The following is a 20,229-nucleotide window of genomic DNA, read 5'->3' on the forward strand; positions in this document are numbered from 1 at the left end:
AGTCATATTTCAGTCATATTAGATTAGGGTCTGCCCTAATGAGTTCATCTTAACTTGATTATTTCTGTAAAGATTCTATGTCCAAATAAGGGCATATTCTGAGATCTTGGGACTTAGGGGTTCAACACACCTTTTTCTGGAGACACAATTCAACTAAAACTAGGTACGACCAACCTGAAACAATTTTAAATAAATGCCTCATCTAACAGCTTCCTAGACTATGAAGGTAGTGTAAAATTGGACTCCCAATCCATGGAAGGCCAGAGCTGGGGTTCTTTTCTCTCCCCTCCTCCTTCTCCTCCTCTTTGTCCTCCTCTTCCTCATCTTCCTCCTCCTCCTCCTTGTCCTCATCCTTTTCTTTTTCTTTTTTTTTGAGGCAGGGTCTTCCTCTGTTGCCCAGGCTGGAGTGCAGTGGTGCAATCATGATTCACTGCAGCCTCAACCTTTTGGGCTCAATCGATCCTCCTGCCTCAGCCTCCCAAGTAGCTGGAACTACAGGTGCGTGCCACCATGTGGCCCAGGCTGGTCTTGAACTCCTGGGCTCAAGCCATCCTCCCACCTCAGCCTCCCAAAGTGCTGGGATTACAGGTGTGAGCCTTGGCAGCCGGCCCTCATCCTCTTCCTTACCCCTCTCTTCCTCTGCTTCCCCTACTCTGTCTCTCTCCTCTCTTTTCTTTTCTCTTTGTTCTTCACTAAGATCCAAAGCCTAGACAGAACAGTTACCTTGTTTCCTCTGTTGGCCAGAATTTTCTTTTGTTTTCTTTTCTTTTTTTCTTTTTTGAGATGGAATCTCACTCTGTTGCCTAGGCTAGCACAGTCCCAGCTCACTGCAAGCTCTGCTGCCCGGATTCACGCCATTCTCCTGCCTCAGCCTCCCGAGTAGCTGGGACTACAGGCCTGTGCCACCATGCCTGGCTAACTTTTTGTATTTTTAGTGGAGATGGGGTTTCACTGTGTTCGCCAGGATGGTCTTGATCTCCCGACATCGTGATCCGCCCGCCTCGGCCTCCCAAAGTGCTGGGATTACATATGTGAGCCACCACGCCCAGTCCAGAGTTCTCCTTTTATAGGTGTTCTGGCCGTTGTCCATTTGTATATCCAGCCTCTCCATCCTTCTGCTTGACTTTGCAGATCAACTCCATCCTCCTGACCTGGACCTTGTGGATCCTGAGGCAGCGGCTTTCCAGTGTCAATGCCGAAGTCTCAACGCTAAAAGACACCAGGTACAGCCCTCTTTCATCTCTCCTCCTCTTTTGATTTCCTCTTCCTTCTTCCCAGAAAAGTTCTTTGAGCACTTTTTGTGTGCTGGGTCCTATGCCCGAGACAGAGGTGATGAGGTCTGTTTAGCATATCACACCACCTAGATCTGGAGGCTTAAAGTCCAGCTCCCCGTCTCTACTAAAAATACAAAAAAAAATTAGCTGGGCATGGTGGCAGGTGCCTGTAGTTCCAGCTACTCGGGAGGCTGAGGCAGGAGAATGGCGTGAACCCGGGAGGCAGAGCTTGCAGTGAGCCGAGATGGTGCTACTGCACTCCAGCCTGGGCGACAGAGCAAGACTCCGTCTCAGAAGAAAAAAAAAATTCCAGCTCAACTATTTACGAGCTGTGTGACCTCAGGCAAGTTACATAACCTCTCAGAAGCCCATTTGCCTCACCTACAGAATGGGGATATTAATATTGCTTATTTTAGGTGCCTTACAAAGCGTTTAGCACAGTTACTAGGAACAGTGGGTGTTTCATATATTACAACTATTAATAAACTTTCTAATTTTTCCCTGTGCATGCTTATATGTGCATATTTACAAGAAACTGAATCATAGTATTTGGTTTTTTTATGTTTTTTTTTTTTCTCTCAAGAATGTCCTGGCGATTTCTGACTTAGTTAGATATTATTCTACAATATGATTTTCTTGCACAGCATTTCGGTGTAAATTTGTAGCACATTGTATTGAAGTCATACCATATTCATGGACACTTAATTTGCTTCTGTGTGTTATCAGTTTTGTTTTGTTCTCTGTATAAACAATACCGCTTTGAGCACCCTTGTAGGTAAATCCTTCCACACCGTGGTTATTTAATTACAACACAAAACATGAAACTACATAAATCCAACTGCCTAAAGGGTAGGTTGGATTGTAATGCTTCTAGTATGTGCGTCATAAATTGATTTTCAGAAAATTTGTTTCCAATGATGAGAATATACCTATTTACTTGCAATATTGTCAACACTGGAGTGTATTGTTTTTGATGCATTTTGTGCTGATTTAATGTGTAAAATATTCTATTTCATTATTTTTGTTACACATATTTTATATTAGGGATTTGGGACTTCTTAAGTATTTTTATAGATCAATTGTGTTTCCTAACTTCCTCACTCAACTACTGTTCATTTCAAGAAACTTCAGCAACCATCGTCTAGGTTTTATTGTCAGTAACCTAATAACATTCTTTGTGTCTTTTTTCTTCTGTATCCAATCCCTTATCCATTTTAAATATGTTTGAAAAGTTAGTACAAAAGTCAAAAAGGAGGCCAGGCATGGTGGCTCACGCCTGTAATCCCAGCACTTTGGGAGGCTGAGGCCGGCGGATCATGAGGTCAGGAGATCAAGACCATCGTGGCTAACATGGTGAAACCCCGTCTCTACTAAAAATACAAAAAATCAGCTGGGTGTGGTGGCGGGCACTTGTAGTCCCAGCTACTCCGGAGACTGAGGCAGGAGAATGGCGTGAACCCATGAGGCGGAGACTGCAGTGAGCAGAGATCACGCCACTGCACTCCAGCCTGAGCGACAGAGCGATAATCTGTCTCAAAAAAAGAAAAAAAAAAGGCAAAAAGGTAAAACAAAGTTAATATATACACATGGCAGAAAATTTAAGCAATAAATTTCACATCAGATGAAATTCACTATTTTAACCATTTTAAAGCATGTAACTCAGTGGCTTTTAGTACATTCACGGTGTTGTACCCTGACCACCACTATCTAGTGATCTAGTGGCGGATCCTTTTTTTTTTTTTTTTTTTTTTTAAGAAAGAATCTCACTCTTACCCAGGCTAGAGGGCAGTGGCATGGTCCTGGCTCATTGCAACCTCTGCCTCCCAGGTTCAAGCGATTCTCCTGCCTTAGCCTCCTGAGTAGCTGGGATTACAGACATCTGCACCTGGACTTTTTTTTTTTTTTTTTTTTTTAACTTGCAGGATTCATCCATGTTCGGTCATATTCCAATACGTCATTCCGTTTCACGGCTGAATAAGATTCCATTAAATAAATATACCACATTTTGTGTATCCATTGTTGGATACTTGCATTGCTTCCACTGGAGGGGGAGGAGACTGGGAAACAATCAGTATGGGGTTTCTTTAGGAGCTGATAAAAATGCCTTCCTATGGCCGGGTGCAGTGGCTCACGCCTGTAATCCCGGCACTTTGGGAGGCCAAGGTGGGTGGATCACGAGGTCAGGAGTTTGAGACCAACCTGGCCAAGATGGTGAAACTCCGTCTCTACTAAAAATACAAAAATTAGCCAGGTGTGGTGGTGGGTGCCTGTAATCTTAGCTACTTGGGAGGCTGAGGCAGGAGAATTGTTTGAACCTGGGAGACGGAGGTTGCAGTGAGCCAAGATCATGCCACTGCACTGCAGCCTGGGCGACAGAGGGAGATTCTATCTTTAAAAAAAAAAGAAAGCAAGCCTTGGTACTATATAGTGGTGATGGTTGCACAACACTGGGATAAAATGGTGAATTTTATGTTAGGTGAATTTGACCTAAATAAAAAGAAAGGCATCACAGTATTTCATACTATGATTTCATCACTCATTTAACATGTCCCGATTTTTTGGACCCATGGGTTTTTCTACCCTTTTATTACTACAAACGAAAATTCACCAAATCCACGTGTGCATAGTGTCCATGTATATTGAAGGCTGATTGCATTTTTTTTTTTTTTTTTTTGAAATGGAGTTTCACTCTTGTCACCCAGGCTGGAGTACAATGGCATGATCTCGGCTCACTGCCACTTCCACCTCCTGGGTTCAAGTGATTCTCCTGCCTCAGCCTCCCAAGTAGTTGAGACTACAGGCATCCGCCACCATGCCCAGCTAATTTTTGTATTTTTAGTAGAGATTAGTTTTTACCATGTGAGCCAGGGTGGTCTTGAACTCCTGTCCTCAGGTGATCCACCAGCCTCGGCCTCCCAAAGTGCTGGGATTACAGGCACCCACCACCACGCCCAGCTAACTTTTGTATTTTTAGTAGAGACGGGTTTCACCATGTTGGCCAGGCTGGTCTCAAATTTCTGTCGTCAGGTGACTCGCCCACCTTGGCCTCCCAAAGTGCTGGGATTACAGGCTTGAGCCACTGCACCCAGCCTGATTGTGTTTTAAATGTCTATAGGATTTGATTTTCCCACACCTAAGCTTGGAGACCCCACCCTACATTTGTCCCCACCCAGGTGGCAAATTGCACAGTGGCCGCCTCAGACCATTCCTGGAAGCATGGCCTACAAGGACAATAGCCACCTCCCAGAGCCTTACACTCTGTACATCTCCTCCCCAGGTTACTGACCTTCAAGGCCTTTGCCCAGCTCTTCATCCTGGGCTGCTCCTGGGTGCTGGGCATTTTTCAGATTGGACCTGTGGCAGGTGTCATGGCCTACCTATTCACTGTCATCAACAGCTTGCAGGGGGCCTTCATCTTCCTCATCCACTGTCTGCTTAACCGCCAGGTATGTAGCCGCTGCCCTCCCCATCCCCTCTCCCCACCCCACCCCCAGCATCCCTCCACCCAACATCCCTGTCCCTGGACCATTTCCCTGCATCTGGATGTGCCTCCTTCTCCAGGTACGAGAAGAATACAAGAGGTGGATCACTGGGAAGATGAAGCCCAGCTCCCAGTCCCAGACTTCAAGCATCTTGCTGTCCTCCATGCCATCTACTTCCAAGACGGTGAGAGACTGCATGCTCCCTGCGGGTGCTGGTCAAGGGAGGTGCCGGCCACTTGGTGACACTCAGCTCTGCCACGTGTTGGGTACTGAATGGGAGCTGAGGGTGCTCACCCTAGTTAGCTCATGGATGAAGTGTGGAGTTGAAGACTGGGGATTTTTATGTATATATCAGCAGACACACACACATTATCTATCTGTCTATCATCTATCTATCTATCATCTATCTATCGATCTATCATCTATCTATCTATCATCTGTCATCTATCTGTCTATCTATCATCTATCTATCATCTATCTATCATCTATCATCCATCTATCTATCATCTATCATCTCTCTATCATCTATGTATCTATCATCTATCTATCTATCATCTATCTATCATCTATCTATCTATCTATCATCTATCATCCCTCTATCATCTATCGATTTAAATAAAATTTCAAGAATAAGACATATATAATTTATAACAGAAGATTTACATAGATGCATTTGTATACAAATTATGTAACATATATTAAACATAATACATATTTTATATATTATGTTTATAAAGTAAATTTATATACATTTATTATGTACATATAATGTATAATATATACACATAAATGTAAGATGTAAGTTTAAATATAGATATCGGCTGGGCATGGTGGCTCACGCCTGTCATCCCAGCACTTTCGGAGGCCGAGGTGGGCAGATTACCTGAGGTCAGGAGTTCGAGACCAGCCTGGCCAACATGGTGAAAACCCGTCTCTATTAAAAATACAAAATTAGCCAGGTGTGGTGGCAGGCGCCTGTAATCCCAGCTGCTCGTGAGGCCGAGGCAGGAGAACGGCTTGAACCCAGGAGGTGGAGGTTGCAGGGAGCAGAGATTGCGCCATTGCACTCCAGCCCGGGCAAAAAGAGTGAAACTCCGTCTCAAAAAAAAAATTAATTAAATAAATATAGATATCTTCACATATATATTTATATAGAGAAATTTTTATGTATTATGGATAGCGTATTTATATATGCAGATTTTCAGGAGTATCGAAATATTACAATGAATATGCAAATGGAGGCAAAGTTGATTTTCCCACTAGAATGTCTTATTTTTTTTCAACGATGTTTTCCATGCCCCTGAAATGCTGTCTAGCACACAGTAAGTTCTTGGTGAATATTTCCTGAGTAAATAATAATTCAATAGCTTAGTTTCCTCACTGATAAAATGGGGATAATGGTAATCCTTACCTTGGAATGTTATACTAAATAGTAGATGAACTGGTATGCAACGGGGTTGCAAGAGTGCCTAGGACGTAGCAGGATCTCAGTGTTAAGCCTTGCAAAAGTCCAGTGAGGTAGGTATCATTGGTCTGTTTTCATTCTGAGGAAACTGAATGTCATCGAGGTTAAGTTTGGTGATTTCAGAATGAGCCACAGGAATCACCCACTGTAAAAATTGTCCAAATCACAGATGACGTATTCTCTTGGCAATAAGGTTTTAAGCATAATAAGGTTTACTATAGTTTTAATGAAAAAGTATAGGTATAGAACATTTTAGAAAACGGTTGTATGCATTGAAAACAAATAAAATTAAAATGTCCCATTATGCCACCACATAAAGATCCCAGTGAGTCATATTTTTGGATGCAAGCACCTTAGATCCAGTGGCTTAATTAACTAGGGAATGATTTTCCTTGCAAGAAGAGAAGTCCAGAGTTAGGTGTTGGTAATATTGCTGGTGTTGCTGGTTCTATGCTTAGTGGTGTTGTAAAAGCTGTAAATTAAGAATCTAGGTTTTCCCGTTTTCCATTCCACCATCAGCATGTTGACATTTTATTGTATTTTCATGGTTGCAATACGGTTGCCACAGCTCCAGACATCATGACTATGTTCCAGTCAAGAAGAAGAGGGATGGGCGGGACCAGAAAGCCCTTCTTTCATGTCTCTATCTTTAACAGTAAAGAAAAACTCAGAAAATGCTCAGTAGATTTCCCTTTACCTGGTTGGTCAGAAGTGTATCACGTGACCACTCATATGGGCAAAAAAATCCGAACCAACAGCTGTTTGACTTTCTGAAGTCCAACATGGGCACTATCAATGCTGAGGAGGTGGAGAATGGCTTTTGGGTTTTCCAGCTATGCCTGTCACACTAGGGACAATCGCATTTATCATTTTAATGTGTATCCTTCTAGTCTTTGTTACTGTATTTTTAATACTCCTGCCCCTGTAGACATGACCCTTGGAATCACGTTTGCATTAATCCCGCTGCAGACTCTGAAGAAATTCTTTTCTCTCTCACAGGGTTAAAGCCCTTTCTTGCTTTCAAATATGCTATGGAGCAACAGTTGAGGACAGTAGTTTCCTGCAGGAGCCTACCCTGAAATCTTCTCTTCGCAGCTTGACATGGAAATGAGGATCCCACCAGCCCCAGAACCCTCTGGGGAAGAATGTTCGGGGCCGTCTTCCCAGGGTTGTATGCACTGATGAGAATCAGGGGTTTCTGCTCCAAATGATCATTTTATCTTCTGTGCTCTGCAACTCCTTGAGTTCCAGAGTTTTTGAGAACAGACCCCAATTCAATGGCATGACCAAGAACATCTGGCGACCGTTTTGTTTTCTCCCACCCTTGTTGGTGCATGGTTCTAAGCGTGCCCCACTAGCGCCTATCACACGCCGGACGCAGAGGACCTCTCAGTAAATTATTTGTCGGCCGGGCGCGGTGGCTCACGCCTATAATCCCAGCGCTTTGGGAGGCTGAGGCGGGTGGATCACAAGGTCAGGAGATCGAGACCATCCTGGCTAAGACGGTGAAACCCCGTCTCTACTAAAAAATAGAAAAATTAGCCGGGCATGGTGGCGGCGCCTGTAGTCCCAGCTACTCGGGAGGCTGAGGCAGGAGAATGGCGTGAACCTGGGAGGTGGAGCTTGCAGTCAGCCAAGATCGCGCCACCGCACTCCAGCCTGGGTGACAGAGTGAGACTCCGTCTCAAAAACAAAATAGGAATAAAAATAAAAAATAAATGATTTGTTGCCTGTCTGACTGATTTACCCTACGACAAAGACTCTTCGTGATTTTAAAGAAATGGTCAGTAAAACTGTAATGAGAGTCCCAGGGAACCAAGATGGTGCATAGACAGATAAGCTACTTTGGCACAAACATTTAAAAAGAATTATGTTGGTAAGTAGGGGGACATTTGATGTAGCAGAACTCAACGCTTCCTGGAGGGTTGAAGCACTTGATGACAACACCCTTTGGAAAGTGCTTTGGTTTTCTGGGGTCCTTCAGGTAACCAAGACCTCCCTTTTTTCTAGAAACTATCTAATGACTTGGCTAGGATTTAGGATTTGCTCTGACACAGTTATCTCTACCCATCCTTAATTTTTTTTTTTTTTTTTTTTGACAAGAGTCTCACTCTGTTGCCCAGGCCAGAGTGCAGTGGCATGATCTTGGCTCACTGCAACCTCTGCCTCCCGGGTGCAAACGATTCTCCTGCCTCAGCCTCCCGAGCATCTGGGATCACAGGCAACCACCACCACACCTGGCTAATTTTTGTGTTTTTAGTAGAGACGGGGTTTCATCATGTTGACCGGGCTGGTCTTGAACTCCTGACCTCAGGTGATCTGCCCACCTCGGCCTCCCAAAGTGCTGGGATTACAGGCATGAGCCACTGCACCCAGCCAATTATTATTATTATTTAGTGACAGATCTCACTCTTTCACCCAGGCTGCAGTGCAGTCGGCACAGTCATAGCTCACTATGCTTCAAACTCCTGCACTCAAATGATCCTTCCACCTCAGCCTAGTAGCTGGAGCTACAGGTGCCCACTACTATGCCTGGCTAATTTTTAAAAAAATTTTATAGAAATGGGATCGAGGGGTGGTCTCACTATGTTACCCAGGCTGTCCTCGAACTCCTGAACTCAAGCAGTCCTCCTGCTTCAGCCTCTTAAAATGCTGGGATTACAGGCATGAGCCACTGCACCTAGCCCCAAATATTTTAAAACTTCTTTTTTTGAAGGTCTTCATGGTAATCTGGGGTGTTCATGTGTCATAAAGTATTTAATCCCAGTTTGTATCATTTCTAAATTTTCAGCACTATAAACAACACTGTAATGAATATCTTTGAGCTAAAATTTTAACACTCTACTATGTAAGTGCCTTTAAAATTAGCAGTAGGTTATAAGTGGGAAGAAATTTATATGTTCCCCTTAGTGTTTGATTAAAACAAACATTTTTCACTGTACAAAGGCTGCCAAAACTTTCCCAAACTGTAAAAAATAAACCATTACAGGCCGGGCATGGTGGTTCATGCCTGTAATCCTAGCACTTTGGGAGGCTGAGGTGGGTGAATGACTTGAGCCCAGGAGTTCAAGATCAGCCTGGGCAACATGGCAAAACCCCGTCTCTACCCAAAATACAAACATTAGCCAGTCTCATAACTGGTCTCTAAATAAATAAATAGATAAAAATTTAAAATAAAATAAATTTAAAAGCAGCCATTAGAAATATAGTAATTTGGATGGGCGCGGTGGCTCACGCCTGTAATTCCAGCACTTCAGGAGACCGAGGCAGGAAGATCACGAGGTCAGGAGATCGAGACCATCCTGGCTAACACGGTGAAACCCCGTCTCTACTAAAAATACAAAAAATTAGCCGGGCGTGGTAGCGGGCACCTGTAGTCCCAGCTACTCGGGAGGCTGAGGTAGGAGAATGGCATGAACCCAGGAGGCAGAGCTTGCAGTGAGCCGAGACCGCACCACTGCACTCCAGCCTGTGTGACAGAGCGAGACCCTGTCTCAAAAAAAAAAAAAAAATATATATATATATATACACACACACACACACACACACGTATATACATATATATATATATATGTATATATATGGAGCATGAGTCATACCTCAGAGTTGGTCTCACTTTGAGTCAAGGGCCCCAGCCTTGTTTATGCCTGTGTCAGTCAATTATTGGCTACGTTGCCCCGACAATGGTAGGGCCGTGTGTCACCTCCCAGATGGAGCACTTCCTGTTCAGCTGAAGCCAACTTCCTGGAGAAGGGGATGGAGGCTGAAAAGGAAATTAGGAAGCGGCTACTCTGTAGCCCAGGCTGCAGTGCAGTGGCACGATCTTGGCTCACTGCAGCCTCTGTCTCCTGGGTTCAGGCAATCCTCCCACCTCAGCCTCCTGAATAGCTGGGATTACAAACGTGAGCCACTGCACCCAGCTAATTTTTTTTGTATTTTTAGTAGAGACGGGATTTCACCATGTTGGCCAGGCTGGCCTCGAACTCCTGGTCTCAAGTGATCTACCCACCTCAGTCTCCCAAAGTGCTAGGATTACAGGTGTAAGGCACCGCACTCCCCCTCTGGAAGCATTTTTGATTGTCATGACTGGTGGGGAAGTGTCACTGGCACCTACTGAATACAGGCCAAGCTGCTTCTAAACACCCTACAATGCAAAGAATGACCCCTTACAAATAAGAAATTATCAGCCGGCATGATGGCTCACACCTGTAATCCCAGCACTTTGGGAGGCTGAGGCAGGCAGATCACAAGGTCAAGAGATTGAGACCATCCTGGCCAACATGGTAAAACCCTGTCTCTACTAAAAATACAAAAATTAGCCAGGCATGGTGGCGTGCGCCTGTAGTCCCAGCTATTCAGCAGGAGGCTGAGGCACAAGAATCGTTTGGGAGGCGGAGGTTGCAGTGAGCCAAGATTGTGCCACTGTACTCTAGCCTGGGCAACAAACCGAGACTCTATCTCAAATAAATAAATACATAAATATTCAGCCCAAAATATCAATAGTGTAGAATTTGAGATATAATGATTAGGTGGAGGCCAAGAATATTTAATGTATCATCTCTGCCATTCTTGCCTTCACAAATTTTATAATTGAGGGAGGCATGATTTACAAACACACACAACATCATTTGTGAAACAGCACACCACGTGGAGGGGTAAGTCATGTCGTACAGGCCTGAATAAATTGAGTTTAAAAGATGAATTTATTTGGCCAGGCGCAGTGGCTCACACCTGTAATCCCAGCACTTTAGGAGGCTGACAGGCTGACGCGGGTGGATCACGAGGTCAGGAGTTCAAGACCAACCTAGCCAACATGGTGAAACTCTGTCTCTACTAAAAATAGAAAAATTAGCTGGGCATGCTGGCACATGCCTGTAGTCCCAGATACTCTGGAGGCTGAGGCAGGAGAATTGCTTGAACCTGGAAGGCGTACGTTGCAGTGAGCCAAGATGGTGTCATTGCACTCCAGCCTAGCCACACAGCAAGACTCCATCTCAAAAAGAAAAAAGAAAAAAAGATGCATTTATTTGAAAGCCTGAATAAGAAATTGATTTTGAAGGAAGCAGAAGCCAGACTGGCTCTTAAAAAGAGTGGAAAAGAATGGGAGAGGCAGGAAAGAAAGAAAGGAGCCTACCGGGCACGGTGGCTCACGCCTGTAATCTCAGCACTTTGAGAGGCTGAGGCAGGTGGATCACCTCAGGTCAGGAGTTCGAGATCAGCCTGGCCAACATGGAGAAACTCCATCTCTACTAAAAATACAAAATTAGCTGGGCGGGCATGGTGGTGTATGCCTGTAATCCAAGGTACTCGGGAGGCAGAGGCAGGAGAATCACTTGAACCTGGGAGGCATAGGTTGCGGTGAGCCGAGATTGCGCCATTGCACTCCAGCCTGGGCAACATGAGTGAAACTCCACAAAAACAAAACAAAAAAGAAAGAGAGAGAGAGAGAGAGAGAGAGAGAGAGAGAGAGAGAGAGAGAGAGAGAGAGAGAGAGAGAAAAGAAAAGAAAAAGGTAAAGAAAGAAGGAAGGAAGGAAGGAGAAGGGGGGAAGGAAAGAAGGAAGGAAGGAGAAAGAGGGGGGGAAAGAAGGAAGGAAGGAAGAAGGAAGGAAGGAAGGAAGGAAGGAAGGAAGGAAGGAAGGAAGGAAGGAAGGAGGGAAGGAAGGAAGGCAGGCTTCAAGTTGGAAGGGAGGAAAAATGGCCAATAGAGGAGTCTGAATTCAAACCTGCAGCACCTACAATACATGGCTTATTTATTCTGTCTTTCTTCAACCGCCAAGGACCAGAGAGCAATAGCAACATGAGTAGGAATTCGGCACAAGGGTTTGTCAGCTGCCCAGGAAGATTGCGTTTTACGCAGCCTTTATTCGTGTAAATTTGAAATTATGCAAAACAAAAAGTTGCGCAGCATGCACACATTTTGCAACCATGTGAATTTCCCTACATTTTTTCTTTTCCAAAGGAATTACGTGACTTCAAAGCCAGCAGGTGGAGTGGATGTACACTACGCTGTTTACATCGATGGAGGAGACGTTTGCGTTAATTAAGCAGAAAAGTCCTCAACCCTTTTTCTGCAACCCCAAAAGAAGACCTCACATGATTTTCTTTTTTTCTTTTCTTTTCTTTTCTTTTTTTTTTTTTTATATAAGACAGAGTATCACGGCCTCCCAGGCTGGAGTGCAGTGGTGCAATCATAGCTCACTACAGCCTCGAATTCCTGGGGCTCAAGCAATCCTACTGCCTCAGCCTCCTGTGTAGCGGGGATTACAGGAACGCACCACTATGCTTAGCTAATTTCGTAAATTGTTTGTAGATATGGGGTCTCACTGTGTTTTCCAGAGCGTCTCAAACTCCTGGCCTCAAGCAATCCTCTTACATCAGCCTCCCAAAGTGCTGGGATTACAGGCATGAGCCACCGCACCTGGTTTGAAATTTCTTCAAATAAATGATGATGATTCTTGCCTATTTTAACATTGACAGTCATTAGCATTTAAAATCTTTTTGGAGCTATTCTGTCATAACAATCATCCACACATTTACTAATGCGCTGAAAACCATACCTAAAACGCAGTAACTTTGCAAAAGTAATTAGAAATGGTAAAATGAAAAAATGAGTCTGAATGCCCCACGGTTTTTGTTTCTGGACATTTGTACTGGGACATGTTCAAGAAGACATTAAGGAAACAAAATGATCTTTAATCCATGTGTACATGCAGGTTCGAGAAGTCTCAGGCAGGCCGGGCTCAGTGGCTCACGCCTGTAATCCCAGCACTTTGGGAGGCCAAGGTGGCTGGATCACCTGAGGTCAGGAGTTCAAGACCAGCCTGGCCAACAATGGTGAAACCCTGTCTCTATTAAAAATACAAAAAATGAGCCAGGCGTTGTGGCGGCCGCCTGTAATCCCAGCTACTCGGGAGGCTGAGGCAGGAGAATCTCTTGAACCCAGGAAGCGGAGGTTGCAGTAAACCAAGATGGCACCACTGCATTCCAGCCTGGGCAACAAGTGCAAAACTCTGTCAAAAAAAAAAAAAAAAGTCTCAGGCAAAGAAAATGGGGAAAATGCCAGTGTCTTGGACAAAAGAGCCTGTCCAATGACAATGCACCCCTAAGCTGAAATGATACCTTTTTGTATTGCGAAATGCAACACCCTCTTTAATATTGAACCGCATGGAAATTGCTGAATTATGTGAATGTGGAGTGACGATGTAAGATCTTTGGGAGCATAAAATACAGCAGAGAGGCCAGAAAGGGAACTATGAGCTGAATCCAGATTCCAGTTAGTGATTTTCTGGCAAGGTGGCAGTAGCTGCAAGAAGAAAATCCACTTCTCCCGCCCGCCATCTTTAAAATGCATCCTTCAGACACTTCATTGCATGTGCCACACTATTGGACTCCGGATCTAAGAATTCTCCCAAATGTCTTGTTCTTTCTATGAAGATAAAAAGCCAAAATAGGTGAATGAGCCTGGACTTTTCACAGGAAAGCTAGAAATAGTAGCATTTGTCCAATCTGTGTGTGACCACAGGGGCGCCGTAGACAAACGGAAAGGAATGGTAACTTCCGGGTCATTGCCATGGAATTTGCCAGGTCAGTTCACCTTTAGCCAATCAACAGAGACGAGATGAACCTGTGGCTGTGGTTGCTTGCTTGAAACTGCAGATGATGATGGAGTGTCTCCTTTATGAATGAATTCTGAGGACTTCCCCACTTCTTCCTACTTAGGGGAAAGATAATAAGGAGAAAAGGTGAAAGAGAATGTAATACCTCAGAAATTAACTAAAACTTCTAACCTGCCCAGAGATGACAAGCTAGGATTTCTGTAAGATCCAAAGCTCAATATCTGACATTACAACTTCCCACCCTCCTCCAAAAAAGCTCCACCATCTAATAATGGTTATTTTATTTTATCTTTTCACAAACATTTACAGGGGCTTCCTGTGGTGCCAGGCAGCCTTCTACGTGCTTATTTGACATCATTTAATCCTCACGATGAGAGGTGCTACCCTAGCTAAGAAGCTCTCTGTCCCAAATAAAGCTCATATCTTTGCAACAGCTCCATGGTCTTAGCATTCAGGATGCCCTCTAGGGGTAAACCCAGTTTCATGAGTCACAGCACTCAGGAATCTGTGGTTTCTGACCAAAAGTCTCTTCCTAGTCCTCCAAATCTAGATAATTTCACAAACCAGAGGTCGTTTTTATCATACACAGCCTTCAAATTTTGGGTCAAGTGCCAACTTCTTGTAGTCACCTTATTTAAAACTGGAATCCTCCCACCCTGTCATTCCTGGCTGCTCTCCATTGCTCTATTTTTTTCTGAAGCATTTATCACTTTGTAACATACCATAAAATTCACTTTTTGAGGTCTGTTGTCAGTCCCCTCACCCAACTAGAATGTTAGCTCTGTGAGGTCAAGGACTACTGTCAATGTGTCCACTGATGGTTCTCCGGCACCTAAACAGTGCCGGACAATAAATATTTGTTAAATGAGTGTAGCTAATAAATTTTTTAAAATGTTAAATATCCTTTGGATATTTGTTGAAGGAAGAAATGAAAAGAGAGAGGAAGAGAAGGAGGGAGGGATAGAAAGAATGGATCAGAGAGTCAGAAAAGAGAGAGAAGGAGGAAGGGAGCGACAAAGAGAGATAGTGAAAAAGAGAATGAGAAAGAAATAAAATGTAAGGAAGGAAAGGGAAACCAGGAGTGAGGGAGAGAAAGAGACTGAGAGAGAGCAAGAAAAAAAGAGAGAAAAAGAAAGAAAGAAGGAAGGAAGGAAAGAAGAAAGGAAGGAAGGAAGGGTTGGTTCTGGTTTTGGTCTCAATACCCAGAAACTTCAGCTGCATAATACAGGAACCTAATGCAATTTCTCTTTTCTTTCAGATCAAAGAACCAGGAAGCTTCCAGAGGCATGAGATGTTGGGTTCCAATAAGGAACTCAGAAAGGGCTGATCTTACCGTTTTGGTTTGGGTAGTAGAGCGAGACATCTCAGTGCTTTCAGTTTCTACTCCTTTCCGCATCCCACTAAACCATTTTTTGTATTCCATTCGCACCTGGAAATTTGAGTAGAGAGGTCCATGTTACATCCAGGGCTCAGTTTAGGAGAAAGGATCCTAAAATGGGAGGTTAAAGATAAAGACACCAAGCCCTACTCTCTTTCTAGTTTTCCATATAATCTTGGCCATGCTTATGTTGATTCATTTTATTTAAACTCAAACTTCTCAGCTGTAAAAAAAGGTATGTATTAAATATCAGACACTATAGGACTCAATAGATGATGATGATGATGGTGATGAAGGTGACTGTTGATGGTAGTGGTGGTAATGAAGGTAATTAAGATGATGATGGTGATGATGATGAAGGTGATGGTAATGGTGATGATGGTGATGATGAAGGTGATGATGATGAAGGTGATAAAGGTAATGATATTGGTGATGGTGACGTTGATGGTAATGGTGATGATGGTGAGGGTGATGATAATGAAGATGATGATAATGAAGGTGATAGTGATGATGATGGTGAAGGTGATGATGATGAAGTTGATGATAATGGAACGGACAATGGTAAAAGTAACGGTGATGATGGTGATGATGAAAATGATCATGATGAAGGTGATGATGGTGATGATGAAGGTGATGGTAGTGAAGGTGATGATGAAGGTCATGGTGACGGTGGTGATAGTGATGTTGATGAAAGTAATGTGAAGGTGATGATGAAGGTGATGGTGATGATGATGGTGATGATCATGAAGATGGTGATGTAGGTGATGATGGTGAAAGTGATGGTAAAGGTGGTGGTGATGCTAGTGATGATGATAAGGGTGAATTAAAGGTTATGGTAATGGTGATGATGGTGATGGTGATAATAGTAAAGATGATGAAGGTGTGATAAAGGTAATGAAGGTGGTGATGGTGAAGGTGATTATGATAAAGATGATAAGGTGGTAATGATAAAAGTGACTATTGTGATGATGGTTAGATGATAATGGTGGGAGTGTTGGTGATTATATGATGGTGAAGGTCACCATTTGTTGAACACTAGCTATATTCAATACACTGTATATGCAATATATCATTTAATTATTACATAAATGGAGTGAGAAAGACATTTCTCCTACCCACAATTAAAGATGAAGAAGTTGAGGCTCTTGCAGGTAAATTGACATGCCCAAGGTCACACAGCCAGGACTCAAAACCTTGTCATCTTTATTCAGAGCCCTGACGCTAGCCATTACACTCACCCATCCTCCATGATTCCAAGAACTGCCTTCCTCTAACCTCCTTGACATGCTAAAACTGATTTTACTTCTTCTGTGAGTGAGAAGTATCAAGCATTAAGGCACTAAAAGATTGAAGAGAAATTAATGACATGTTAAGATAGCATTTTGCCACTAGCGTTTTAACTGCTTGTAGTTTTATTCAACAGCAAAGGGAAAATGACAGGAGAACTGGTCCTAATTTTCTATGGAGAGTAAAATTGAAATAACGACACTCACTGAGATCTTAATGTGTACTAAGGACTATGCTAGGAGATTGCACTGATTCATTTAAATATTCAACCCTGTAATGAAGGCATCACCACATTTGCAGATGAGAAAACTACAGATGATGCTCAGAAAGGATAGGAAGTTTACCCAGAGTCACACAGCCACATACTCAGTGGAGGAACTGGGATTAGACTTGAAGTCTCTTTGAGTTTATGGTAGATTATACCACATATTTCAGCATCACTTCCTGTAGTGCTCCTCACTACAGGAGGATTATTCATCCCCTTCTTGGTGAACTGAGGTATGGCCATGTGACTCGCTTTGACCAATTAAACGAGAGCAGAACAGAGGTGCATCACTACTAGGTAGAAGCTTTAAGAGAGCTAAGCTGTGCTTTCCCACAATCTCCTTTTCCTGTGCCATGAAACCATCAATGTTCTAAAGAGGTCACACCTTCAGCCTGCACCCCAGAGGAAAGACGATGTACTTATGTAGCACAAGCAAGAAATAAACATTTATTGTTGTAAGTTGCTAAGACTGAGTGTGGGAGGCAAGGGGCTATTTGTTATTGCAGCATAATCCATCTTATCCTGACTGATCCATGCTCTTCAGGGATGTGATGCCAAACAGATGAAACCCACAGGATATAGCATACCCCAGCAACACCTAAACCCTCATCTTCAAACCAAGAAGACCCCAAAATACAATTATAAAAGGTCAGAGAAGAGTGAGAATGTGAACAACCATTCAATTAGACTTTGGGACTAGGCTGATGACAGACAAAATAAGTAGCCTTACCTGGCGATTAAGGAGGCAGTGTACCACAAACAGCAATGCTCCCTGAAGAGTGTTGATGATGGTGAATGAGTATGCAAAGATTGATCCAATCGTCTTCCCTACTTCTTCAACCATAAAAAGACCAAGGCCCCAAGAACAGCCCAGGATAAATAGCTGAGCAATGGCTTTAAATGTCATGACTCTGCAGGGAATAAAAGTAATAATAACTACGGTTTACCAGGTATTCACCACAAGTGTAGTTACCATTAGTGCTAACTAAATGCTTTCCCTTATTTAAACCTCACAACAGCTTCATGCAGTTAAGTGACATATACAACAAGGTCACACAGCTTGAGGATGAAGTGGAACCCATGGTTTCAATCATGGCAAATCACTGAGAATAGTGCTTTTTCCCCACCGTTGAAAATAATTTGATTTATCTGCATGTCTTCTGCCTAGACTTTTTGGAAGATTTATGGGAAAATGCCTTCTAGAAATCTGTATTTAAAAATTTGAATAATGGTGAATTCCTGACTTTAGAACATAACATAATGTTGAGTTTCTTCACACAAAAAATATTGTGTTTCATATAATGGAGTGGGATTGTTGATGGCAGCTGGCTGGGAGAGCTAATGAGTGTGTGTGACAGTGTATGTGTGTGTGTGTGTATGAGACTTCACTTTTTACTTTTTGCGTTACCCCCTGGGAATATAAACTCTACGAGGGCAGGGATTTTGGTCTGTTTTACTCACTGCTTTAATTCCAGTCCTTAGAACAATGCCTAGCACAAAGTAAATACTCAATACATATTATGGTTTGTGATAAACTTGCTAATCAGTCCTTCCTGCTCCTGATTTGGTTCCTAGGTTTTCCACAACTGCAATCTAGCTTGGTGATTTTTCTTATATCCAGTCCTCCTTCCATTTACGCTTACAGAAAGATATATACTTATAGAAATGACAGAAAACCTACCTATGTCTACATTTAGGAGACAGCATAATCACTGGTATATCAGGATTCTCCCATGACAACTTTCTCTTTGACCTAAAGGGTACCATATGGCTTCATCCCCACTGACCATAGCCAGTTACCCCAGAGTAGACACCTGACCTGTAAGAAGTCAATCAATGCATTTTCCCCCCAGCCAACCAGATTTTCTGTCTTAAGCATTTGAAGTAAGAGGCTTGGAGAATGAATCTGTGAGACCCCTTTGGGGTGGCTCCGCCCTGTTCATCAGCTGTGGGTAGTCAGTCTGCAGGGAGAAGAGGACAGAGCCAAGGTGCAGGAAAAGGGAGTCATAAATACGCGATTTTTGTTTCTTTTTGAGATGGAGTCTTGCTCTGTTGCCCAAGCTGGAGAGCAGTGGTGCAATCTCGGCTCACTGCAACCTCCGCCTCCCAGGTTCAAGCGATTCTCCTGCCTCAGCCTCCCGAGTAGCTGGGACTACAGGTGCCCGCCACCACGCCCAGCTAATTTTTGTATTTTTAGTAAAGACGGGGTTTTGCCATGTTGACCACGATGGTCTCGATCTCTTGACCTTATGGTCCACCCGCCTCAGCTTCCCAAAGTGCTGGGATTACAGACGTGAACCACTGTGCCTGGCCAGTTATGGGATTTGATAGCGCTATGGTTAATTCTGGAGCTTAGGAGGCAAAGGGACTCAAGTGGATGGGGGCTTCTAACAGATCTGGAACAAGTCTCTCAACTCCTCTTATCCAGCCTCCCCTTCCTGCCATGATGTTTGAAATTTCTAGAATCCAAGTCCTTCCTATTGAAAGAGCACGATGTTTCCACCATGTCAGTGTTAACCTCGGATTTATTACTTAGGAAATAGATGAGATAGTTAATCTCTACCCCAAAGTATGACATTAACCTAGTGTAGCACAACGGGATAACTGTCTATTCGCCAGCAAGAGGAAGAGGTTGGCAACAGGGCATGGTGCTGGGGATGAGGTCAGACATGGAGCTTGCTGCTTGCAGTTCTAAGGAAGAAGTGAGACCTTAGAGGGTAAGGAATTGAGAAATAGGGGGATGGGGAACCACCAAGGAGGGTGGCACTTTGACCCTCAATAATTGAGGAAACCAAGGCTAAGAAATGTCAGACTGGTTTACTAAGTAGTGGAGACTAGAGACACGGCTTGAAATTAGACAGATAGTCCTTTTAATTTTCATACATATGACTCACCAAGGCAAGATCCTTACCCACCCTTGGGTAAGGTGAGCTGTGGGCTCATATTATCAATGAGGGTATTAGTAGCATTCACCCCATAGGTTGAAAGTATTAGCATGCCATGAAATAATATTGATAAATGTCCAGCATCTATCAAGATTCTATTGAACATTAGTTTTTGTCATCATTATTTTTAATAGCGTAGATTGGTACCCATGAGAATCGAGTTTCTACAACCAAAGAAATGGAGTCCAGGTCAGGTGCGGTGGCTCATGCCTGTAATCTCAGCACTTTGGGAGGCTGAGGCAGGTGGATCGTCTGAGGTCAGGAGTTCAAGACCAGCCTGACCAACATGGTAAAACCCCATCTCTACTAAAAATACAAAAATTAGCTGGGCGTGGTGGCGTGCACCTGTAGTCTCAGCTACTCAGGAGGCTGAGACAGGAGAATTGCTTGAACCCGGGAGATGGAGGTTGCAGTGAGCCAAGATCGTGCCACTGGACTCCAGCCTAGGTGACAGAGTGACACTCAGTCTCAAAAAAAAGAAAAAAAAGAAAAAAGAAGAAAGAAAGAAAGAGAGA

At 43.5% G+C, this 20,229-nt stretch overlaps 2 protein-coding genes across 5 annotated transcripts in view; one reads left to right on the forward strand and one right to left on the reverse strand.

Moving 5' to 3' along the window:
- LOC105487037 (adhesion G protein-coupled receptor E1) overlaps window positions 1-8,290 on the forward strand; it is a 51,558-nt gene extending 43,268 nt beyond the window's left edge. For both annotated transcript variants that reach the window (XM_071085946.1, XM_071085947.1), the window contains 4 exons: window positions 1,132-1,223; window positions 4,552-4,720; window positions 4,836-4,940; window positions 7,221-8,290. In XM_071085946.1, the coding sequence (XP_070942047.1) occupies window positions 1,132-1,223; window positions 4,552-4,720; window positions 4,836-4,940; window positions 7,221-7,226 (372 nt within the window). In that variant the 3' untranslated portion in view covers window positions 7,227-8,290. The remainder of the gene's footprint in view (window positions 1-1,131; window positions 1,224-4,551; window positions 4,721-4,835; window positions 4,941-7,220) is intronic.
- Window positions 8,291-12,320: 4,030 nt separating this feature from the next.
- Window positions 12,321-20,229, reverse strand: part of LOC105487027 (putative adhesion G protein-coupled receptor E4P) — a 62,843-nt gene continuing 54,934 nt past the window's right edge. For 2 of the 3 annotated variants that reach the window (XM_071087960.1, XM_071087959.1), the window contains exons 15-18: window positions 17,500-17,680; window positions 15,173-15,268; window positions 13,818-13,934; window positions 12,321-13,649 (exon numbers count right to left, since the gene is read on the reverse strand). In XM_071087960.1, the coding sequence (XP_070944061.1) occupies window positions 13,620-13,649; window positions 13,818-13,934; window positions 15,173-15,268; window positions 17,500-17,680 (424 nt within the window). In that variant the 3' untranslated portion in view covers window positions 12,321-13,619. Of the gene's footprint in view, window positions 13,650-13,817; window positions 13,935-15,172; window positions 15,269-16,455; window positions 16,557-17,499; window positions 17,681-20,229 lie in introns of those variants that run through there. The other variant, XR_011617923.1, reaches the window with a different exon arrangement.

The sequence above is a fragment of the Macaca nemestrina genome, chromosome 20 (assembly GCF_043159975.1).
Source record: "Macaca nemestrina isolate mMacNem1 chromosome 20, mMacNem.hap1, whole genome shotgun sequence".
In the NCBI taxonomy this organism is placed as follows: Eukaryota; Metazoa; Chordata; class Mammalia; order Primates; family Cercopithecidae; genus Macaca; species Macaca nemestrina.